Genomic DNA, 23,196 nt, shown 5'->3' with positions numbered 1-23,196 from the left:
CACACAGGCTACTCCCCCCCCCCCCCCCCCCCCCCCCCACACACACACACACACACACAGACACACCAAATACAGGAGTACATACCACAGCCTTAGGTTTACCAGCTATCGAGAATTGTTTGGGACAGGAATAAACCCTGTTCATCAATGGTAATTAATTATTTTGAGAACATGTAGAAAACTCCAAACATTTCCAAAAATCAATGACATTCCCTGCCCAGTTAAAACGTGAATGGTTTAGAAAACAAGTCTTAAGAGTGAATCTGACCACATGTCTTACTTTGATCTGCTTCACCACTTGATCTGTGGTCAAAAGCTGCAACTGAGTTTGGTTAAGTGGGAATGTGATCTGTGAGGCCTGCAATGAATAAAATACACAATTAAAACAACAAGAGGGTGGGGAAACAAAAACACACACAAAAAACCCCAATAACATTTTGAAGTACATGTTGAATAGTACACCCCCCAAAACAGCTTTTAGACAAATAAAGGAATGATTAACACCACATTAGCACCCTTCAGTCCTGCCTATTTTGTTTCCACGATATGGTTACTTTAACACCAAGTTGCATTAATGTAGTACTGTTGGTATAAAGTGCTCCTACTGACAGTAACTAGTGGGAATTTCCCTATTAGCTCAGTTGGTAGAGCGCTGGACACTTGTACTGAGAGTCTGTGGTTCAAATCCCTTCAGTGGAGGTTAATATTTATCTGTTACATTAACCTAGGACCTAAAGTCTGTGAGAAATGGAGCTGACAGCGGTTAAATAAAAAAAAAACTTAGAACCACAAAATGGAAATGATCATAATGCTGAAAATTGTATGGCGTGTTAACTTAAAATATATATTATTATTTCATATCAAATTCAATCTACTTTGTGAAAATAATTTTATGCGAATTAAAAAAGAAACTAAAATCAGGTAAAATGGTGGGGAAATCATATTGATCAATTGAGACCAAGGTGTTAGTAAAACATCCTTTCAACTAAGACTGTTATGATCAGTTAATTCAGGAAGAAATGTTTTTATTTAATGATGAACTCAAAAGTATTTTTATATATGGTTAAAGGACCACATATAATGAGGGGAAACCTGCTGCACTACTCCATCGGCTACTGTATCTGTCAATGAGAAAGAAGGAAATGTTTTATTTAACGACGCACTCATCACATTTTATTTACGGTTATATGGCGTCGGACATATGGCTAAAGACCACACAGATATTGAGAGAGGAAACCTGCTGTCGCCACTTCATGGGCTACTCTTTTCGATTAGCAGCAAGAGATCTTTTATATGCATCATCCCACAGACAGGGTAGTACATACCACAGCCTTTGATATACCAGTTGTGGTGCACTGGCTGGAATGAGAAATAGCCCAATGGGCCCACCGACGAGGATCGATCCCAGACCAACTGTGCATCAAGCGAGCGCTGTACCACTTGGCTACGTCCTGCCAATGTCAATGAGTACACTAGTTGTGGAGCACTTGCTGGAATGAAATACAGCCCACAGAAAGGGATTGATCACGCATCAGGTGGGCAATTTACTACTGGACTATGTCCTGTCCTCACAGTACACTTAGATTCTGTTCAACTATCAATATAGCTCTTACAAATATACCACAAAGATTTTTAAAAATCATAATAAAAATTTTTAAAAAGCAAAGAAATAATTGTTATGTTTTTTCTTGTTTACTGTTTCTGGGAAGGTAGCTGTCTAAATGCATCAAGACAATCATTACTAACCTTTCTATTTTCAATAACAACTGGATGCCACTTTGTCACTTCAGCTTTGGTACTCTCATAGGCAATGCTTCTTTGTAGCTGCAATGAATATTCAGAACACTTTATAGCCCACAATCACAAAATAATTTTACAGTATTTTTTTTACATATATATCAGAGCAAGGAATAAACAAAACTCAGCTAAGTTTATATCATATGTAGAATGATAAACAATCTTGACATTAAAGGCATTCAATATTTAATAATTTTAAGATTAAAAATTAAATATAACCAAAATTTCAATTTTCTTTTCAATACATATGAAATGCTCAAAGTTACATTTTCATAAATTATTCAACAATGCATGCAAAAATGTTTGCATTTGACCACGTTATAACACAAATTACGACACCAAAGATGACAAACTGCCTTAACATGGGGCTCAGTGGTTTTGAAACAAAAATAAATTTAAATTGTTAATCCAGCAAAACAATTTACCCTTTCAGTTTCCAGTTTACTGAGAGGCGCTGGGACGACTTTGTTTTGTTTCTGTACAGAACGGAGCTGTTTCTTCAGCCGGCCATGTTTTGTTGTGTTCTTCAGACTTTTTACCAGATCAGTGAGCTTTACTTTTCCAGCCTCTAACAGTGAGCAAGAATAATTAGAAATAAATCTTTAACATCTAAAACAAACAATTCAAGTTGAAAACAACAAGTAAAAACAACTACAGTCAAACCTTCTCTTGCAGCTACCTGTATTAAGAACACACACCTGTATTAAAACGCCACCTTTTTATTCTCCCAAATATTCTACTATAGTATAAACTGATCCGTACAAGCAGCCACCAGTCTTTAATAGCCGTTTATTCTCCCAAATATTCTACTATAGTATAAACTGATCCGTACAAGCAGTCACCAGTCTTTAATAGCCGTTTATTCTCCCAAATATTCTACTATAGTATAAACTGATCCGTACAAGCAGTCACCAGTCTTTAATAGCCGTTTATTCTCCCAAATATTCTACTATAGTATAAACTGATCCGTACAAGCAGTCACCAGTCTTTAATAGCCGTTTATTCTCCCAAATATTCTACTATAGTATAAACTGATCCGTACAAGCAGTCACCAGTCTTTAATAGCCGTTTATTCTCCCAAATATTCTACTATAGTATAAACTGATCCGTACAAGCAGCCACCAGTCTTTAATAGCCGTTTATTCTCCCAAATATTCTACTATAGTATAAACTGATCCGTACAAGCAGCCACCAGTCTTTAATAGCCGTTTATTCTCCCAAATATTCTACTATAGTATAAACTGATCCGTACAAGCAGTCACCAGTCTTTAATAGCCGTTTATTCTCCCAAATATTCTACTATAGTATAAACTGATCCGTACAAGCAGTCACCAGTCTTTAATAGCCGTTTATTCTCCCAAATATTCTACTATAGTATAAACTGATCCGTACAAGCAGTCACCAGTCTTTAATAGCCGTTTATTCTCCCAAATATTCTACTATAGTATAAACTGATCCGTACAAGCAGTCACCAGTCTTTAATAGCCGTTTATTCTCCCAAATATTCTACTATAGTATAAACTGATCCGTACAAGCAGTCACCAGTCTTTAATAGCCGTTTATTCTCCCAAATATTCTACTATAGTATAAACTGATCCGTACAAGCAGTCACCAGTCTTTAATAGCCGTTTATTTTCCCAAATATTCTACTATAGTATAAACTGATCCGTACAAGCAGCCACCAGTCTTTAATAGCCGTTTATTCTCCCAAATATTCTACTATAGTATAAACTGATCCGTACAAGCAGCCACCAGTCTTTAATAGCCGTTTATTCTCCCAAATATTCTACTATAGTATAAACTGATCCGTACAAGCAGCCACCAGTCTTTAATAGCCGTTTATTCTCCCAAATATTCTACTATAGTATAAACTGATCCGTACAAGCAGTCACCAGTCTTTAATAGCCGTTTATTCTCCCAAATATTCTACTATAGTATAAACTGATCCGTACAAGCAGTCACCAGTCTTTAATAGCCGTTTATTCTCCCAAATATTCTACTATAGTATAAACTGATCCGTACAAGCAGCCACCAGTCTTTAATAGCCGTTTATTCTCCCAAATATTCTACTATAGTATAAACTGATCCGTACAAGCAGCCACCAGTCTTTAATAGCCGTTTATTTTCCCAAATATTCTACTATAGTATAAACTGATCCGTACAAGCAGCCACCAGTCTTTAATAGCCGTTTATTCTCCCAAATATTCTACTATAGTATAAACTGATCCGTACAAGCAGCCACCAGTCTTTAATAGCCGTTTATTTTCTCGTTTTGAGCGGGATGTAGCCCAGTGGTAGAACGCTCACTTGATGTGCGGTCGGTTTGGGATCGATCCCCGTCGGTGGGCCCATTGGGCTATTTCTCTTTCCAGCCAGTGCACCACGACTGGTATATGATTTAGCTCAGTAGGTTGAGTGCTTCCTTGAGGTGCTTGCGTCGCAGGATTGAACCACCTTGGTAGATCCATTCAACTGAATGGGGGTTTTCTCGTTCCAACCAGTGCACCACAACTGGACAAAGGCCGTGGTAAGTGCTTTCCTGTCTGTGGGAAAGTGCATATAAAAGATCCCTTGCTGCATTAGGAAAAATGTAGTAGGTTTCCTCTGATGACTATGTGTCAGAATTACCAAATGTTTGACATCCAATAGCAGATGATTAATTAATCAATGTGCTCTAGTGGTGTCATTAAACAAAACAAACTTCTTTTAATAGCCATTTTTTATGCTCCCTTTGGTGGCTGCTTAACACAGGTTTGATTGTACATGTATACTGATAAAAGAGAGAGCATTAAAATAATTTTTAATAAGATGTTTAATAGATATGTGGCACTTCTGAGAGTAATTAAAAAGGTCTTAATAATTGGTTCTGTATATTCTAAATTATTAATGTACACGTATTTCATTTAAAAACTGTTATATACTAAAAAACAAGTCTGGCCATCCTTGACAAAAATGTGGTTTATTTTCCCATTTGTTAAGCATTATTTGGTTTTTTTTTTTAAAAAAAAATTCTACATTATAATGTTTATTGCAGTTACCACAAGCTACAAAATTGTCAACAATAGAAAGAACTTCACATAAAATACACCAGTCAAATTTGAAGTTACCTGTATAAAAAGGTTATGAGAAGAAATATGCATTTAACTGATTTTGTATAACTGGATGTGTTCTGATAGGCAATTAACAACCCCAAATTATATACATGGGTTAAAGTTACTGTGTGTTTTATAGCAACCTCACACAAGTGAAATCAATAACAACTGAGAAATTGCATGGTTCGTTTTCACCGGAGTTCAGTATAATTTTTAAAACGATAAAATGTCCTCTCTCTCTCATCTCTGTCCTGCTACTGACATAGATACATGAACAGTTGTTGTACAAACTCTACCTTCAGATGTTCCAAAAGAAAATTCTGACACCTGAGATCCTGGAATGGTCCTCTGAGTCAAACGAGGCCTGCAAATAAAAGGCAATATAGATAGGTCACATATTAATATTTTAATAAACAGGCTTCGCCATTTATGGGGATCTATCACTCCCATCACTCCCGAACTAGTTCAAGGAGAGAACATTTTAACTTCCATTGCAGACCAAGGTCTAAGACATAGCACTTACAGTTTGAGATAGAGTAAAACTTAAAAAGTTTGTTTTGTTTTGTTTAATGACACCACTAGAGAACACTGGTTAATTAATCGTCTGTTACTGGATGTCAAACATTTGGTCATTCACCTAATCTTCTCAAGAAATCTGCTATATATTCCATATAGCAGCAAAGGATCATTTATATGGTTTTCCTACAGACAGAACAGGACACACTATTGCCTTTGATAAACCACTCATGGGACAGTGGTTGAAAAGGGAATTTAAACAACAGATATTTGTGATCTAACATATGGTTATATTGTGACACTTGGTCTAGATAGTGAGAGACAAAATGTATCTTTTAATAGCCACAAGGGAAGTTTTATGTGCACTTTCCTACAGACAGGACAGCACACTCCATGGCCTTTGATACATATCGGTTGTAATGAAGGGGAAAAACAAAACAATGAGTCAACCTTAGTTGAGTCTTTGACCACATACATATAAACAGTTGCAAGGAAATGCAGAATCTAATTCTGCCATGAAATTTATTAAATGTGCATACATATGGTATGTATAAAAACTATTACGCACTTGTGTTGTCCTCCAAGGGAGGCAATCGCATCAAGCAGCTGGGCATGCTGCTTTTCATCATCATCATCACCACCATCATCCTGTGAAAAATAGAATAAAAATGTAATTAGTGAAACAATTTACAATTCAGATCCTAACAAAACAATAGGATGAATCAGTAAGTTAAGACCTGGGGAAACCCTAAGAAAGAAAGAAATGTTTTATTTAACGACGCACTCAACACATTTTATTTACGGTTATATGGTGTCAGACATATGGTTAAGGACCACACAGATTCTAAAAGGAAACCCGCTGTCGCCACTACATGGGCTACTCTTTCCGATTAGCAGCAAGGGATCTTTTATTTGCGCTTCCCACAGGCAGGATAGCACAAACCATGGCCTTTGTTGAACCCGTTATGGATCACTGGTCGGTGCAAGTGGTTTACACCTACCCATTGAGCCTTGCGGAGCACTCACTCAGGGTTTGGAGTCGGTATCTGGATTAAAAATCCCATGCCTCGACTGGGATCCGAACCCAGTACCTACCAGCCTGTAGACCGATGGCCTGCCACGACGCCACCGAGGCCTGTCTGGGGAAACCTAATGCTTTGAGAAACCCTAATGCTTTGATTGAAGAACTCATTAAATTTTAGTGTTGGATTTGTGTCCTAAAAAGTCTGTACAGGGCTTTCCATAACAGGTAAGCAGAAATGATGGAAAGTGAAAGGTACTGTTTGTTTTGTTTAATGACACCCCTAGAGCTCATTGATGTATTAATCAGTCTACTGGATCCATGGATGTCAAACATTTGCCAATTATTATGACATATAGTCTTAGAAAGGAAACCGGCTACATTTTTGCAGTAGTAATAAAGGATCTTTTATGTGCCTGTTCCCATAGACAGAGCAGCACACAACAGCTTTTGATATACCAGTCATGGTGCACTTATTGGGACAGGTAAAAACCCAGTCAGAGACCATGTCCACTATGGAGATTCGATCCTACAATGCAAACACTTCGGATGAGCTAGATCCCACACCTGCTGGAAATTGTAATGCTTCTTCACTCTCCTTTTATTACATTTCTCCTGATTACTTGTTATGATATTCCTTTTTCTTTAAATGTGTGGAACTGCTCTCCTTTGAAATTCCGTTCCTGGAATTATTATCAAATGGAGAGGCCTCTGTAGAGTAAGCTCTTGTTACATATCAGTATTTTCAGGTGGATGCGCACACTGTATCAATTCTGAACGGACCATGAGCAATCACCATCCTTATCATGTTACTAAATTCATTTATCAAGTGGGAAACAAGATTTGCCTTTCCAATTTCTACTTTCAATGATAAGCAACATCCTGAGAACAAGGCTGAAGCACTGATTTCAAAAGACTTCTGTCCAATAGAGCACTGATCAAACAATGTAAAACAACTAAAAATACATATTCTATATATATAAATACACCTCTTGATCACTGTTCATGAATTCCTTTTCCAAACCCAACTCTTTGCTGTTGATGAGTTTCTGTAAAATGAATAAATAAAAGTGATAGACAAAACAAGAGAAAGCCAAGTTGATTTGAACTAAAAAAAAAAACTATGATTAGCTCTCTTATTACTATGTACAATATCAGTGTTCCATTTAACCCTAACTAAGGCTGAGATAAAATGTATATATGGACTAAATTAGTTTGATCATCACGTAGGGTTTTATCAATTTATATATGAAGAGTTCAGGTGCAAAACACGATATAAACCATTTTCTTTCTAGTTTTTGTTAAAGCCATTATTGTATGTCAGTAAGGGCTAATCGTAGGCTCGCTGTTTTGCTGCAAAACGTGATTGATCCTTATGAAATTGTATTGAGTAAATCCTGGATTTTTTTTTCAAAATGCGATATACGCCAATTTCAAAAATCACTTTTACTGAAAATGAAAAATGGATATATCACGTTTTGTGCCTAAACTCATCATATGTACGTAATTCTACCAATAAATTTCTATTGATTAGATTATTAGAATGTGCTGCACTCAAATATATTATTTTAGCATATCCTACTTTAATGTTTTTAAAACTGAACTGAAATTTCCCAACTTTATATAAAACATTAAATATTCCTACATCAAAACCATGGGCATCAAGCCAAATTTGAGAAATAAAATCATGTAATATTAATCAAAATCTCGGTTACATTAATAAACCTCTAAAATACCTCTTGATCACTATCCACAAATTCTGTTTCTAAACCAAGCATCTTGCAATCCATCTTTGTCTGAAAAACAAACCCAACAATAAAACTATCTCTCTCTTAATACTCTAATTCTCTATCTCCATTCATTATGTACAACATGTATGTACATCTATGTAATAAAGATAATAAAATAATAGTAAGCACACATAGAAGTAATAAAACTCATTAAATTCATCTGGTATGCATCTTTACATCTGTTTGTATTTGAAATAAATTAAAAACTGACATTTAATTATTGTAAAAAAATATATTAAAAAACATGTTTACCATTCACCAAAAATGGATCTGGAGTGAAATCAAGATAACAGATCCGATATTTATTGCAAATGAAGACAATATGAAAAATGTCTCAATAATTACCATAGCAATCAGACACAATATCATGATATATACTGAAGGAAAAAATATAAGGGAACACATCGAATTATAGACCAAATTTAATTCACTACTAGCGTAGTAATGTCTGTATTTCATACCAAGTTGTAATGTGGGATTGAATATCTGTTGTGTTGAATGTGCTGCCTATATGTTCCCAGTCAACTTCTGACAATATTAATTGATTTTTGATGCAGTCATTATTTCTTGTTGCTATCTGTGTGATCGTTTATTTATTTCCATCAGTATATAATCCTGTCATTGACTGGAGGGGACAGCAATAAAAAAAATTAGGGTGTCAAGGCAAGCTGGAGGGGCACCAAGGCAAAACTGGTTGCAAGCATGTTTGGTTAGTATTATAATAAGAACTGATATACAGAACTTTCTCAAATTATTTAGCCAGACCATCAACTCTTTCAAAAAATTTAATGATTTTATATATACATAATATGGGATGTATGGTAAAGTCATTGATAAAACAGGCAGAGCACCATGTGCTTTTATTGATCTGAATTTCGGGGCATAACGACAATTAAGGAGGTAACCATGGTATTTGCCATAGGTGCCATAATAAAATTCAAACCTTGATGTCAAACATTTGGTAATTCTAACGCACAAGTCTTCAGATAAAACCTGCAACATTTTTCCATTAGCTTTTTCTTTCTTTTAAAGGGTTTAATGTGAACATTCAAAACAAGCTGTTGTAGTGCATGCCTGTCATAGGCACAGGTGTCAGATTCTCTGTCAAGGACAGGAAAGGTGGCAGGAATGAGGGATCGCATGTGCAACGGAGCACAAGAAGCTTGACCGAGGTCGGAAGCAGGCAAGGGTGGTTTTTTGTGCTATTTAAGTTGCAAATGTCCTGTGGAATTATAGCCAAATAGAACCGTTGTGTAATTTCTTTGAGATAATTTAGATGCGTAATTTGGAGCAGTTCGCCAAAAGTGAAACAGAGGTAGTTTTGGTTGTTTGACATAGTTGATCGAATGCCAGCTTATTGCTGGAATCTTTGAAAGAGTTTGACCCATACCCCTCTATATCAAAGGCTCTAAAGACTAACCCTAAAAGTAGTGAAACTAACCCTAACCATCGAAAGGGGGGTACGGGTCGAACTCATGCTAATAACTTGGCCATTAGGGGACCCTTTCCATTAGCAGCAATGGATCTTTTAAATACACTTTCCCACAAACAGGACAGCACAAAACACGGCCATAGGGCCTTGAAATTGAATATGTATGTTGGGGATTCAGAGCTAGCTCTGGCACTTGTCAAATTCGCATATTTCAAAAACAACTGGCGAATTTTATTTTCATTTGGCAAAATAATTTCATGTAATAATTGATATTTTGGTACAAAAGAACTGGGTTTCTGCAATTCTTTACGTTTAGCAGATAATTTGGTGAAATTTTCTGATGACCCAGAGCTGGTAACAGGTCGTTTTGCCCTTATTACTAGATCACCTGAGTCGTTTTGAGCAGGGTCGATTCGTACCTCCAACCGAGTCGTTTCGCCCCATGTTTCGATTCGCCCTAATTTTTATTTTATTAATAAAGTAAATTGATTCATTAATTTGTCCTATATCCATTGATTTTTACATGTCAGAAATTGTGATCTATATTGCGTGTTTATATTTACAGATAAAATAATATTATAATTTTGTTTATTTCCTTTGTCATTTACTCAAGCCATATACACGACATACGTATAGGCCTTAGATAATATACAGACAATGTATTCACATTAATAATTAAATTATGAACAGTCACACTGCATACTACTGATATGCTGTGGTTTCTTATTAAATATACTACATACCCAGTATGATATGTTGATTTTGCCTAGCTTCAGCTGACAGAAAGTAAACAGCTGATAAGGCATTAATATCTGAAGACAGAAGATTACCTAATATTTGGTAATGAATAATGAATAAACAGAAGAAAAAAACCCCTTCAAAACTATAATAAATATATTTATTTTGGGGGGGGGGACAAACGACTTGGTACGAATGAGATTTAGGGCGAACCAACCCTGGGTGAATAGGACTACGGGTGCAACGATGCAGTGTTTGAAATGGTTTTGGGGCGAAACGACCAGGATACCCCAGAGCTAGTTCACCAAGGTAAACATCTACGGTCCGTTTTTTTACATTTTTACATTTACTGGACCAGCAATAAACATCACAATAAGACCATGAGAATGAAAGTTATAGATTTGCGTCCACCGCCCGCATGCCATGAAAGGTACCGCTGAAAATTTTCATTATTTTCACAAAAAAGTCACTTAATGATCATCACACAAATTCAAGTTCCAAATTGTCAATAGTGGTAATGTCTACGAGGTCCTTTGCGCCAAAACTGCCATCTCCGTCATAAATTCTGAAGTGTAGCCCAGTAGAGCATTGAATCCTCAAGCAGGAAGCAGTATATTCCAAACATTGACGAAAACTGCCGAACTCTTGATGTGTCGACCTCATTTGGACTTGAATCTACTATGGAAATAATAGATCAATAAAAATAATGAATAATGAAAAAAAAACTCATGTGTTTTTAAAATTGTTCGGACGCAAATCTATAACTTTCATTCTCTTGGCTTAATCATTTAATCATTAGCCTAACGAATATCGTGCCGAAGACCATCTGTTTATCTTGATGAACTACCCCAGAACTAGCCCTGGGATTTGTTGGGATGAGGTTTGATCCTGTGACCCGCTGACCCAGGCAACTCAGGCGAGTGTTCTACTGACTGAGCAAAAAATTCCGCTCCTCAGTAGTGCTAAAACGTCCGTTGAATATCAATTTTGCAACAGCTTTTTATGAAAAAATGCCGTCGTGAATTTTCAGGACTCAATGATTCAATCTACCACCTCCCCCAAAAAACTAAATATTAAAATACGTTTTGTTTTCCATTTTACCATTCTTCTGTATTCAATTTTTAGGTGGCTGTATTAAGTATGGAAAATATAAGCACAGTTTATAGAAATAAAAGTAGTGAATGTGTGTTTTTCACGTGTTTTCATTTTTGTTACATCAGTTACGAAAACGGCATGTCGTTCAACCCATAAAATACTAGAGATTATCAAACAAGAAATCTATCTCAATATAAAAAAAGCACTAGTATGTTATATGAACTTTAAACGTATAACATTAAATGACAATATATATAAAATAAAAACTGATATAATGTCGTAAAAATATTCCGCGAAGAACAAGGTTATTTCTAAAAATAAACGAAAGTATTTCTATGTACGATAAACGAACACCATTTTACAACGATCCGATGTGGTCTAGTGGTTAGGATTCCTGGCTTTCACCCAGGTGGCCCGGGTTCAATTCCCGGCATCGGAACGAAATTTTTTCCCTTTTTCCTAGAGTATATAAATAAATTATTAATTTTAGAGGTTATAATGAAAAATATCCATGTAAAAGATCAGCTTTCTTGTATAAATGTAAAACTAATCTGAAACTATGTTGTTAGGACATCTAGTATGTCCAAATAATATTTATATAGGGTCAAACCATCTCAAATCAGCAAATATTTAGGGTCGCCCACACACTTCGCTGTCAGGTTCACTTGCACTTTGTACCAACTATTCCTCAGTCATCCACATAAACTACATACCATTAGCTATACAGTCTTGGGATTGTATATTACATACATATTAGCACATCAATAGTACACACATTTAAAAAAAAAATGGTCAGGACAACCACAGTGCTTCGAGAGTGATAAAATCATGATTTTTTTTGATTTTTGATTTTGATTTTTTTGCAATTTTGTAAGAAAGATTTCTGTATAGATAATAAAATTTGATAAACTACATACCATTAGCTATAAAATGAGACAAGTTTGGGGATTTTAACAATATACAGGTACCCATATTGTTTTGGATTGTTTTCTTTTCATTGAAAAGGCCCTGCATTTTTTTTCAGATTTCAGAAAGATGTTGTTCCATGATTAATTATCACATAGTTGTAATACATGTATTTGAAATTTACAGCGATTTGGATGGATTTGATAGAGAAAAAAGTTAAATGTGCCTAATGAATATAAGAGTGTTTTTGTAATATAAAATGAAATTTTCAGGATTTAGTTTTTTCAGTTGTCTCTAAGCATTCAGTATGGCTACTGAAAAACTACCAGTCTGCTATATATCAGACCTTTATAACCTTCTTAGTTCTCATACAAAATGTCAGATTTCTATGTACACGTTCATTATTTGCTAGGATAATGAGACTTCAAATATAAGATAAAAATTTCAAGCTAAAGTTTTCACCTGCAATGGTTTGCAAATTGACAATTTCTTTAAAAACTGCTTTGAATACAAAGCCCATATTTCATATATATTCATATAGATGACTGACTGGTACACATTTTAAGTCAATCTGAAATCAAAGTGCGTGGCGCATTTGTTGTCTGCAGTTTATTTACAAAACAACAACATGATTTTAAAAATCGTTCAAAAGCAGCAAAAAACACAGTAGGATAGCGCTAAAGAGGGGTCAACGGAACATTTTCATGGTTGATCTATGTAAATGTTTTTGCAAAGTAGGTAGGTAGGTATCAAGTCGTAAAAAGACAAAGAAAATTGTTTTGAAAAAAAAAATTCTTATTTCCGAAATATTTTCCTATCTTTTACGCCAAGTCAAACTGAAGTAATTGACTAACGAAAAAGAAAACAAAGAAGAAGATGAAAACAACAACACGACCCCCCCCACCCCAAAATAACACCCTTATTCCCCCCCCCCCCCCCCCCCCCCCCCCCCCCCCCCCACCCACACACACACACACACACTAGGGCCTCCACGAGTCCAAAATATGGGTACTCGAGGGTCAAACTCGACCCGGACCCATGTACCCGACACTTACAGTAGATGATGATGAGATTAAGGAATAAAGGTTAAATAGAATTATGCATTTTAATTCCAGGGCTGAACATGGATGCCAAATCATGTCATTGTATTGCATTTAGAAACCGGTTGATATATTTAGTGTTATGATGGATGGACGGTCAGTTTAAAAAAAGAAACTAGCGCATGATCTTATAATTATTGTGTCAGTTATATCGTTGATTATCTAATCCTGAAATTATTGTCCTACATTGTCCAGTGTATTATAGTTGATCATTGTATTCCACCTTGTACGGGTACTCGAGTCCTGTGAACGGACTCGGGTCTTGTTAGACTCGACCCGTGTCCGAGTACTCGAGTACTCGTGGAGACCCTAACACACACACCAAAAACAACACCGTTTAGTGCAGGTTACAAGCCAATGCAGAGGGCGCTGATTTCCGAAGTGTTAGAATTACCAAAGCACTATGAATTTCTACAAGAAATGAAGTTAAAGTTTGTTTTGTTTAACGACATAACTAGAGCACCTTGATTTATTCATCATTGACTTTTGTATGTCAACACTCGCACACACAAACACACACAGTGACACACACCATTATTTGTATGATATAATCTTCGGTAATGCACAGGGGGTGGAGCTCATGTTCGTATATTCGAAATGCACGTGCCGTTGCCATAATATTTAGTGCGTAACCCGAACCTTACATCTATTGCATGACATGGCATGGCACGACATGATATACATCTCGTTTATTTTTCCAAGTAGCATTGGCCGTGTCAAACTTTCAGTTCGTAACCCGAACATCGCGTCTTTGGCACACTTTCGTTTCTTGTAAACAACAATGTAGCTAAAAGCGCAGAGGTCGATGATACGGTGACATGTTATGCAGGCGAATGTACGGGTGTGTGTGTGTGTGTGTGCGGGGGGGGGGGGGGGGGGGGGTTCGACAGGTTGAAATCCCTTCCTACTCAAGCAAATTTAGGTGGGGGTTTTTTTCTCAATATATTTCCCGGGTAACATACATAATAGTCTAACCCCCCCTCCCCCCCTCCCCCCGCGCTAAAATTCCTGCACACGTGCCTATAATAACGGTGTAACACTACAATACGTAATTATTGTTATTACCCCGTCTCTCTCCGTCTCTGTATGTCTGTATCTCTATCTCTGTCTATGTCTCTGCCCCCCCCCCTCTCTCTCTCTCTCTCTCTCTCTCTCTCTCTCTCTCTCTCTCTCTCTCTCCTTTTCTTCTTCTCACTATATTCCCCAATCTCTCTTTTTTTTTGTAACAACTACATTTATCTCGTCAGAATTCGCGACATGGTGTTACTTCAGAAATAATCAAGTCTTTTCCATAAACCAAACCTATTGCCTGCATTAACATAGGTTTATTCCAACATCCATTTAAAAACAAAAATTAAATTTGTTCAAATATATTGTGTGTGCGTATGTGTGTGTGTGAGGGGTTGGGAGAGAGAAAGAGAACTAAATTGCGAACCTAACTTGTTTTATACCTATTAGTACACACAAATCAACTTTTCAGGCGCAAATCCATAGAAACAATTCTTGAGTGCACATTGCTCATGCCTTTCCCCAAATGAAAGTGCCATTTTAAAATGGAAGATGTTTTAATGCATGCTGGTTTCCGTAACAGATGCCTTAATTTTTTTTATTTTTTTTTATTATTTTTTTTTTAATTGTTTATTGCTTGTTTATTGTTTGTTTGTTTATTGTTTTGTTTTTTTTAGGTTTTTACATTATACCCCCTCCCTAGAAAAATAGAATCTGCAGCCATTCCTGCCTTTATAAGTATATTTTATCTAGTTTTGTTCGTCATTGACAAAAACCAGGTCAGTGTTTTCGCGCCTTTTCACGGCAGGTATATTAGGCTGAAGAGTACTATACTATCATTGACCGAGTTATCGTGACATTAGAAAGAACAGCACCGCAATGTGAACCAGCTTTATATAGTTTCCGGTGTTTGTCCCACACAAAAAAAAAAAACAGAAAGAAAGAAAAGGAAAACCCGAAACTGGGTCATTCAATATACAACAAGGTCGAACCCTACGGAGGCCAGTAAAATTATTTTTGTGAAGCCTGGTCAGTATTTTTTTGACAACTACGACCCTCTTTAAAACAGATTGAGAGAGAGAGAGAGAGAGAGAGAGAGAGAGAGAGAGAGAGAGAGAGAGAGAGAGAGAGAGAGAGAGAGAGAGAGAGAGAGAGAGAGAGAGCAAAACAACAACAATAACAACACAATAACCCCTCCAAAACATACAAATTCAAACCAACAAAGTGGTAAAGCGCTCTCTTGATACGCTGTCGGTTTAGGATCGATCCCCATAGGTGGACCTATTGGGCTATTTCTCGTTCCAGCCAGTGCACCACGACTGGTATATCAAAGACCGTGCTATTTGCTATTCTGTCTGTGGGGTGGTGCAACCTGATCAATTTGACCCTCTACTGAATTTGTGCCAACATTTCGGAGAGGCACATAAAGGTAGGCCCAATCTAATTAAAATTAGCTCCACTATTACATGTGATAGTGGAGCTAATTTGAATTAGATTGAGGTAGGCCCTACATAGATGCTAGGCCTATATTCAAATTGGGTTGCAAAGTAAAGTAATGTTTGTTTTGTTTAACGACACCATTATTATAGTGCACATTGATTTATTAATCATCGGCTATTGGATGTCAACCATTTGGTAATTCCGACATATAGTCTTTGAATGGAAGCCCGCTACAATTTTTTATTAGTAGCAAGGAATCTTTTATATGTCCCATCCCAGACAGGATAGCAAATACCACGACCTTTAATATACCGGTGGTGGTGCACTGGTTGGAACGAGTCAAAAAGACGTATGAAAAAAAGTTAAAAAACAAGAAAATATTATTCCGATGCCGGGAATTGAACCCGGGCCACCTGGGTGAAAGCCAGGAATCCTAACCACTAGACCACATCGGATGATGGTTTATGTGTTTTGGAATTAGACGTGCTTGATGAGGTGGGGATACCCACGTTAATTTTGCAAGAGAATTTTAAAATCTATTTCAAACCACAAGATTGCGTTTCGGCCAAAAATGCCATATAAAATTATATAAGAACCACCTACCTTTAAAAGTGGGTGAGATTTTCCCGCATCGGAATGAATGTATGTTTGTTTAACGACACCCCAGCACAAAAATACATATCGGCTATTGGGTGTCACTTGAAAGTGGGTGAGATTTTTCCGCATCGGAATAGAAATGTGTTGCTGCTTCCAGCCAGCTTATCCTGTGATTACATTTTTAACTTTTAGCTTTTTACCTGAACTGTTTTTAAATGCTGCAGAACTTTGTTTTTATGTTCAGTCTTCTCCTGATGAGAATGTGTTTGGTCTGACAAAAAGGTTTTGTGAATGTGGGGGTGGGGGTGGTTGGGGGGGGGGGGGTCACATTGTGTTACACTGCAGGGTTGAAATAATTATCATGGACATGGTAAGAGGTGCTTGAACGGGCTTTTCTTTTTTATAAGTCAGCGAAAAAGGATGGGCGCCCCTCGACGCCTCCCACAAGATCTGGACCGTATCAAGCTTACAATTAATATGATGGCGGCACTAAAAAATAATCAGGATAACGTAATATATATAGGATTTACACCAGCTAGAACGAGGTTCAAACTCGACCCGGACCCAAGTACCCGACAAGTAATTAACGTAGAGATTTCATGAAATTATATTGGATTATAAAGGATATTGGCTGAAACAAATACATAGGATATTAATTAGGATAATGTACGAGAGAATGATATAGAAATTGCAATTATGTTTGTAAAAATAACGCTTTTAAAAAATAATTAAATAAGTGTTAAAAATTTCGTTCCGATGCCGGGAATTGAACCCGGGCCACCTGGGTGAAAACCAGGAATCCTAACCACTAGACCACATCGGATGATGGTTTATGTTTTTTTGGAATTAGACGTGCTTGATGAGGTGGGGATACCCACGTTAATTTTGCAAGAGAATTTTTAAATCTATTTCAAACCAAGAAATTGCGTTTCGGCCAAAAATGCCGTATGAAATTATATAAGAACCACCTACCTTTGAAAGTGGGTGGAATGAATGAATGTTTGTTTAACGACACCCCAGCACAAAAATACATATCGGCTATTGGGTGTCACTTGAAAGTGGGTGAGATTTTTCCGCATCGGAATAGAAATGTGTTGCTGCTTCCAGCCAGCTTATCCTGTGATTACATTTTTAACTTTTAGCTTTTTACCTGAACTGTTTTTAAATGCTGCAGAACTTTGTTTTTATGTTCAGTCTTCTCCTGATGAGAATGTGTTTGGTCTGACAAAAAGGTTTTGTGAATGTGGTGTGTTGTGGGGGTGGGGGTTGGGGGGGGGGGGGGTCACATTGTGTTACACTGCAGGGTTGAAATAATTATCATGGACATGGTAAGAGGTGCTTGAACGGGCTTTTCTTTTTTATAAGTCAGCGAAAAAGGATGGGCGCCCCTCGACGCCTCCCACAAGATCTGGACCGTATCAAGCTTACAATTAATATGATGGCGGCACTAAAAAATAATCAGGATAACGTAATATATATAGGATTTACACCAGCTAGAACGAGGTTCAAACTCGACCCGGACCCAAGTACCCGACAAGTAATTAACGTAGAGATTTCATGAAATTATATTGGATTATAAAGGATATTGGCTGAACAAATAGATTGGATATTAATTAGGACAAATGTACGAGAGAATGATATAGAAATTGCAATTATGTTTGTAAAAATTATGCTTTTGAAAAATAATTAAATAAGTCTGTTAAAAATAAGATTCCGATGCCGGGAATTGAACCCGGGCCACCTGGGTGAAAGCCAGGGATCCTAACCACTAGACCACATCGGATACTTGATTAACAGTGTTGGATTTGTTGGCAGAAGTAAATCTCTGAAATCTGAACGACCAAATCGTTATCGCGATCAACCATATCTTTGCACAATGCAGAGTCGAATGGACAATTGGCAAAATAGTGGTTAATAATTTGAACAAATAGTTAATTATCATTGGAGTGCGCAAGCATCAGTCTAGTCCGCTAGGTGGCAGATATTTGCACAACTACAAGTACAGAGAACTGGCTACTGACTGTTTACAACGTGTAGCCTATTTCAATATTTGTATTATATATACAACGTGTAGCCTATTTGTATATAATACAAATAGGCTATACGTTGTAAACAGTGAGTAGCCAGTGAGTAGCCAGTGATATATATATATATTAGGCAGGCCTGTGTAATGAGAACATATACGAAGAAAATTCAGAAATGTTTGAAAGTGCACAATAACCTATTTCTAAAGCCCTTCTGAAACATTTAAAAATTACTTTTTAAATAGTAGTTGGAATGCCAAAATCGATCATCGGTTACGATCGGTTTCCACCAACTGAATGAATAAGTTTATGAAGTGAATGAATTAATGAATGTTTAACGACACCCCGGCACGAAAAATGCATCAGCTACTGGGTGTCAAACTGTGGTAAATGCAAACAAGAAGTGATGAACAACATCAATATAAAAATGCAAGAGGAAATGCATGACAGTGTAAAGCACTGTGCAAAAAATACAAATATCACAGATAGGTAAAATTAAAATTTATAATAAACGTCAGTATCATGAAGAAATTGCAATGCAAGTTCAGGATGGAATCGAAACGATTCCATCACATTTCTTTGTCCAACTATATCTATACTCTCAGATAATGGCACTCCATCAAAATATGGCGTACCGTCAGAGTGTGTACCAAATGATTAACTTTCGATTATATACATTTGGTTAGAATTGTACGGACATATAGAGAGAGTTTAAATTACTAGAATCACACATCTGTTATCGTGTTCATCGGGACAGAACCCGCGAATAGCTAATTTACCTTTAATATGTCTTTTTCACAGCATGTTTACATCTATTCCATCATCCAAATTATTGAAATAATGACAGTTAAAATATGGATTTCAAAGGATCAATTTTCTGTTATAGATTTTCATTGGAATATTAGCTTCATAATGCACTGACATCTACGAATTGTATTATAGTTCCTTCTCTACTCAGAAGAAACTGGATCGCAGATGCTCTGAATTATCGGTTATGAAGTGGGTGGGGGGGTGGGTGGGTGGGGGGGGGGGCGGCTGGGGGAAACGGGTTAGAACGAACGAACCAAACATTTGATAAAATAAAATTCGCCGAGTAAACATAATTTAATCATTTGTACCAATGACTCATAATATTTTCTTCATTTTTTTCCCGTACAACAAAGTCTCATAAGAAAGTGTTCAAAACCAAAATAGAATTTTTATATAATAAAAATAAAACGCCTTGAGGCGATAAAGATTTGTCGAGATAAAGTCACCGAATCGAAGTTCTGTGGTGTTTTCTCGTGTTTATATAACCTTGTGCTGGATTTAACTGGGATATGTTGACTCTTAACTCTAAGGTGCGTTCACCCTTTAAGGTGCGTTCTCACGGTGGGACACTTAGTAACGATCTGGGGACTCGTTCACTAAACGCTTCCAACTTTACGGTCTCTCTCTGCATTTGCATTTACCATAGTTTAACACTCAATAGCCGATGTATTTTTCGTACTGGGGTGTCGTTAAAAATCTATTCTATTCTAGTCTCTCAGTGCAATGCAAAACTACTTTCAAGAACATTCCGATTACATTTGAGAGTTTAAGAAAGCTTTATGAATTAGGCCTTTAGTGAGTATTTTTCACATGCCCATATACCACTAAGGTTTCAGGCATGTCTGTCGCGGGCCAAGTCTGGACAGCCAGTGGCTTGGTCCGGGACAGGGCCTTTAGAGCCATTTTATTGTTTGGTATCTATTAACAGAACGGAATAAAACTTTATTTGAACTCAGATCACGTAAAATAATTCATGAGCAAATAGTTACTACTGTGTGTCCAATACACATTGTTACAGCCCTGCGTAATAAATAAATAAATAAATAAATAAATGGATTATTATGGGGATTTAGATATTTTTAAAACACAGTCAATATATTTACAGATATTATTTATATATCGTACTACAAAACAACTCACGGTATTTAACAGTATTTGGTCTAGTAAAGAAATATTTTGGTATATAGATGCATCTTGCTTTATTTAAACGCAGAAAGTGACAGAATATGGATCACGACATGGCAACACAAAAGATAATATTTATGTATATTTTAAACTTCCTGATTGTTTTAATCGTGAGTTTACTTTTTATAAACAAGTGAAACACTATACAAATTAAACCCTGAGATGTGTATGCTATTTTCTGGAGTAAAAAAAAAGTGAGATTTTCAGGGGAGCAACTGCCCCCCTGCCCCTCAGAGGGTACGGCTCTGTATTAACCGTAAACGAAATATTTTGTCGTCCCATATAAGAGCATTGAAGCGACTGAAACATATTTTCTTACATACTCATTTGTGAGAACATCATGTGTTATTTATGATATCACGCGGCAACAACACACATACGTGTGTTATTGATGTAGATGTGATGACCATGTCGCCACAGTCATACCATCCATTAAAATAAGCATCATGATCGAAATTGGTTGCTCTGTGACATATAAGTTAACCTGGCTGCTCTATAAGAAATAAATGAATTGCAAGCGCAAGCTCCGTAAATATGTTTTAGTTGGAAAGACGTCTGTATATATATATATATATATATATATATATATATATATACAAACTAATCATAAGAAAATAGTATGTTACAAATCGCACCGTGAGAGAATACCTTTATGTAAGCTAGTTCAATGACTCACAACACGGCCGGGGGAGGTGTGCGTGTGGGGGGTGTTGTACTTACCAGGTACAGTTTGACATGTTCTGCACCTAAATGCGCACTTGTCAGTCACCGTGATTCGCGTGTGTCACACAGACTGCATGTCACGGGGCAGCATAGCAGGTTGCAGCTTAAATATCTACCTATACTTGACAGGATGCTATAGCTTAACAAAGCATATCAATCAAGGAAATGATATCTCGGCGTGTGTTTAATCATATTTTATTGCATTGCCATTTTAAAAAACAAAACAAAAAACAAAACAAATGTATATGTATATGTATACATGTATATGTACAGCGAATGTTTTGTTTTTGTTTGTGTTTGTGTTAACTTTATAATCTTTTAATTAATATTTTGTTGTAAATACGTAAATAGTTTCTTAAAATATCTGCTTTCATGTTTAAATACATGTACATGTATATAGTTTTAGTCTGTCACAACTCCATATATATACTCTTCAAAAAAAGAAACGCAAAAGGGTACAAATGGGTTATAACTCCGATTTTATGTTTCCTACCGGTTCATGCTTTGTGACTATAAGGTCATTGCATGTCCCAAACACATTCCCACGGTTACATTCGATAAAACGCAGCTACTGTACAATAAAGTTCCAAAATGTGAATATTCGCAAAAACGCAGCCACGTACAAACCATGTCACCACTGCACGTGCGTTGTCTGCACGTGCAACATGAACACCAACAGTATAAAAGTGCAGGGTGTTCGCTTGCCTGGCCTCTGTATCTGGCCGACAGTTGACAATCCAGGACATGCCACGTCTCAGTGAACCGCAGAGAAACAATGCCATCGGCCGACTAGACGCAGGCGAATCCAGAACGGCCGTTGCCAGGGCATTCCATGTGTCCCCAAGCACCATCTCCAGACTGTGAGACCATTACCAGCAACATGGATCAACACGTGACCTCCCTAGATCCGGTCGACCACGGGTCACTACCCCCGGGCAGGACCGCTACATCCGGGTACGCCACCTTCGGGAACGATTGACTACTGCCACCTCCACAGCCGCAGCAATACCAGGTTTGCGCACGATATCCTACCAGACCGTACGGAACCGCCTACGTGAGGTAGGAATTCGTGCCAGACGTCCAGTTCGAGGTGTCATCTTAACACCACAACACCGTCGACTCCGACTGCAGTGGTGCCAGATTCATCGACAATGGCCTCAACTGCGATGGAGACAGGTGTGGTTCAGTGACGAGTCCCGATTTCTGCTCCGACGTCATGATGAAAGATGTCGCGTGTATAGGCGTCGTGGTGAACGTTATGCGGCAAACTGCGTGCAGGAAGTGGACAGATTCGGCGGGGGTAGTGTCATGGTGTGGGCAGCCATCTCACACACTGGCATCCGGCCACACATCGTTCCAGTTATGGCCAACGCCAACGCAGTGTTCCAACATGACAACGCCAGGCCTCACACAGCACGTCTCACAACGGCTTTCCTACAGAACAACAACATTAATGTCCTTCCTTGGCCATCGATATCACCGGATTTGAACCCAATTGAGCATCTATGGGACGAGTTGGACCGACGCCTCCGACAGCGACAACCACAGCCCCAGACCCTGCCCGAGCTGGCAGCAGCCTTGCAGGCCGAGTGGGCCACCATCCCCCGGGACGTCATCCGTACTCTGGTTGCTTCAATGGGCAGGCGGTGCCAGGCAGTTGTCAACACACGCGGAGGCCACACCTGGTATTGACTCCAGATGACCTTGTCCTTGGTGGTGTGTCCTATCACTTACTCACAATGGACTAGAGTGAATTGTGAACAATCCTGCAACATTTGGTAATTATCGGACTCACCATTCAATAATTAAATCAATTCTCCAAATGTTACGACAATGTGGTTTTGCGTTTCTTCTTTTGAAGAGTATATGTGGCATGTGTATTATAATTTACACATTGTTGTATTATTTTTATTGTTGAATAC

The 23,196-nt window shown here is 37.4% G+C and overlaps 1 protein-coding gene and 4 non-coding genes across 5 annotated transcripts in view; 1 reads left to right on the top strand and 4 right to left on the bottom strand.

Annotated features, from left to right (window-relative positions):
* The window catches only part of LOC121370976, a 33,429-nt gene extending 21,813 nt beyond the window's left edge, over positions 1 to 11,616 (bottom strand). Inside the window, exons 1-8 of the mRNA XM_041496547.1 lie at positions 11,488 to 11,616; positions 8,163 to 8,222; positions 7,416 to 7,475; positions 5,974 to 6,053; positions 5,186 to 5,253; positions 2,223 to 2,365; positions 1,747 to 1,824; positions 281 to 358 (exon numbers count right to left, since the gene is read on the bottom strand). Coding sequence (XP_041352481.1) covers positions 281 to 358; positions 1,747 to 1,824; positions 2,223 to 2,365; positions 5,186 to 5,253; positions 5,974 to 6,053; positions 7,416 to 7,475; positions 8,163 to 8,222; positions 11,488 to 11,490 — 570 coding nt within the window. The 5' untranslated portion in view covers positions 11,491 to 11,616. The remainder of the gene's footprint in view (positions 1 to 280; positions 359 to 1,746; positions 1,825 to 2,222; positions 2,366 to 5,185; positions 5,254 to 5,973; positions 6,054 to 7,415; positions 7,476 to 8,162; positions 8,223 to 11,487) is intronic.
* Positions 11,617 to 11,848: 232 nt separating this feature from the next.
* Positions 11,849 to 11,920, top strand: Trnae-uuc. The gene has a single exon. It is a non-coding gene; the product is annotated as a tRNA-Glu (tRNA).
* A 4,398-nt stretch (positions 11,921 to 16,318) lies between these two features.
* Positions 16,319 to 16,390, bottom strand: Trnae-uuc. The gene has a single exon. It is a non-coding gene; the product is annotated as a tRNA-Glu (tRNA).
* Positions 16,391 to 17,283: 893 nt separating this feature from the next.
* Positions 17,284 to 17,355, bottom strand: Trnae-uuc. The gene has a single exon. It is a non-coding gene; the product is annotated as a tRNA-Glu (tRNA).
* Positions 17,356 to 18,243: 888 nt separating this feature from the next.
* Trnae-uuc lies at positions 18,244 to 18,315 on the bottom strand. Its single transcript has one exon. It is a non-coding gene; the product is annotated as a tRNA-Glu (tRNA).
* Between the last annotated feature and the right edge of the window lie 4,881 nt (positions 18,316 to 23,196).

This window comes from Gigantopelta aegis, chromosome 4, assembly GCF_016097555.1.
Source record: "Gigantopelta aegis isolate Gae_Host chromosome 4, Gae_host_genome, whole genome shotgun sequence".
Lineage (NCBI taxonomy): Eukaryota > Metazoa > Mollusca > Gastropoda > Neomphalida > Peltospiridae > Gigantopelta > Gigantopelta aegis.
The sequence above is the reverse complement of the archived record's forward strand: the minus strand, read 5'-3'. Positions and strand labels throughout refer to the sequence as shown.